The 1,476-nt window shown below is 34.9% G+C and overlaps 1 protein-coding gene across 1 annotated transcript; it reads right to left on the bottom strand.

The window, feature by feature from the left end:
* Nucleotides 1–437: 437 nt before the first annotated feature.
* LOC139900440 (uncharacterized) lies at nucleotides 438–1,172 on the bottom strand. The gene has a single exon (XM_071883212.1). It carries the CDS (start codon nucleotides 1,170–1,172, stop codon nucleotides 438–440), a length of 735 nt encoding a protein of 244 aa, XP_071739313.1.
* Between the last annotated feature and the right edge of the window lie 304 nt (nucleotides 1,173–1,476).

The raw sequence follows: 1,476 nt of genomic DNA, 5'->3' as shown, positions 1-1,476 counted from the left end.
TTATTTTTTTTCGAAAAGCGGATAATTATCTTTTAGGTAAGACGATTATATCTATTCCTTATCTTATCCCAATCTTGATTTTGTGTAACCAGTGATAACTGGATCGAAATCCTTAATTAGAAAAGTATCATCACGATCCAAAGAAAAATCCGGCTATCATATTCTTGACCCAACACACATTTTATATAACAAAAGGTGTGTATGGATTAATTTTAGTGAGTTGCTATCGCTTCTCTCTTTACAGTTGATTCCGTTCGTGTTCAGTGTACCCTTCGCCCTCATATAGTTACCTTCTTAGCGGCTTAGCCTCTAGCCTTTCAAGTTATTAAATGTTAGTATGCGATGATCATCTCATTTTTTTTGATATTAGTAATCAAACATGGGGAGTTTATAACCGAAATTTAGATGAATTAACAGCACACTATATAAGTTATGATTTATCTACTTTTGTTACCAGCCTTACTGTTACAAAATAACGCACCTAACCCAAACAAATTTCTATTATAAGTTGCTGGGATATTAACAACCTGATGAATTTTCTTTCCCCTGTCATAACCACCATATGAATTCTTCCTCGGTACGAATCGCCTAGAAGAATTATTATCGTTACAACTATGTTCTACTGGTGGAGTTTGAATTAGTACTGTTGATGGTTCTTTATCTACAACCTTTATAGCCTCGTTACAACTTCGATTCGTTGGAGAATCCGTTGAGTTACTCCTTAACATTCGTTTCAAAGATAACGACTTAAACAACCTTTTTGGTCCCTTAGTACTACTATTAGAGTTCAAGCTCATGGTTCGGTTAAACATCCAAAACGATCTTGATGAAGATTTATCTTGTTCTTCTTCGTCATCACATAAAAGTTCTTTAAGACGTTTTCTATGAACGTCTTCATTTTCTGATACTAATATCTTTTTGGAAATAGGACATGTGATTTTAGGTTCTTTCTTGATTTGGGTGGGGAGGAGTACACCGTTGAAGAATAGCTCGTCGGCTGATGTGATTGGTTGATCAAGATTTGAGGTGATGCAAAAATCAAAGGTGGTGGAGGTAGCGGTGGCGGTAGTAGTGGTTGCGATTTCTGATGATTGGTTGTTGAGATCATGAGAGAATGAGATTCTTGGGCTTATCATACAAGGTTCATATGCAGAACAAACATTAACAGTCATGGTTCAAATGGTTATTATAAGTTAGTGTGATAAGGGGAAATGTGGAATTTATAGTCCTATAAATATATCTTTGTGTGAATGTGAAGTTAAAATGATTGTGTACATTTCTTTACCAAGCCAAGGATAATTATGGTTTTGGTTTTACTTTTGTCAATACAAGACACTTGTGATGGGTAACACATAATGAAATGGGGGCATACACATTCTCTTGGATACCTTACTTTGAATTTTAGGAAGAAAAATTAAGCTAATGGATTGTTTGGGGGACAAACTTGAGATAAAAGGGTTAAAAGCAAAGTTGAAA

This window comes from Rutidosis leptorrhynchoides, chromosome 3 (genome assembly GCF_046630445.1).
Source record: "Rutidosis leptorrhynchoides isolate AG116_Rl617_1_P2 chromosome 3, CSIRO_AGI_Rlap_v1, whole genome shotgun sequence".
Classification (NCBI taxonomy): Eukaryota; Viridiplantae; Streptophyta; class Magnoliopsida; order Asterales; family Asteraceae; genus Rutidosis; species Rutidosis leptorrhynchoides.
Note: the sequence above shows the minus strand (reverse complement) of the source record. Positions and strands in the feature narration are given on the sequence as shown.

Bases quoted from the DNA above. Each gene is read 5' to 3' on its own strand.
- LOC139900440 (XM_071883212.1), bottom strand. From the start codon at position 1,172: ATGACTGTTAATGTTTGTTCTGCATATGAACCTTGTATGATAAGCCCA.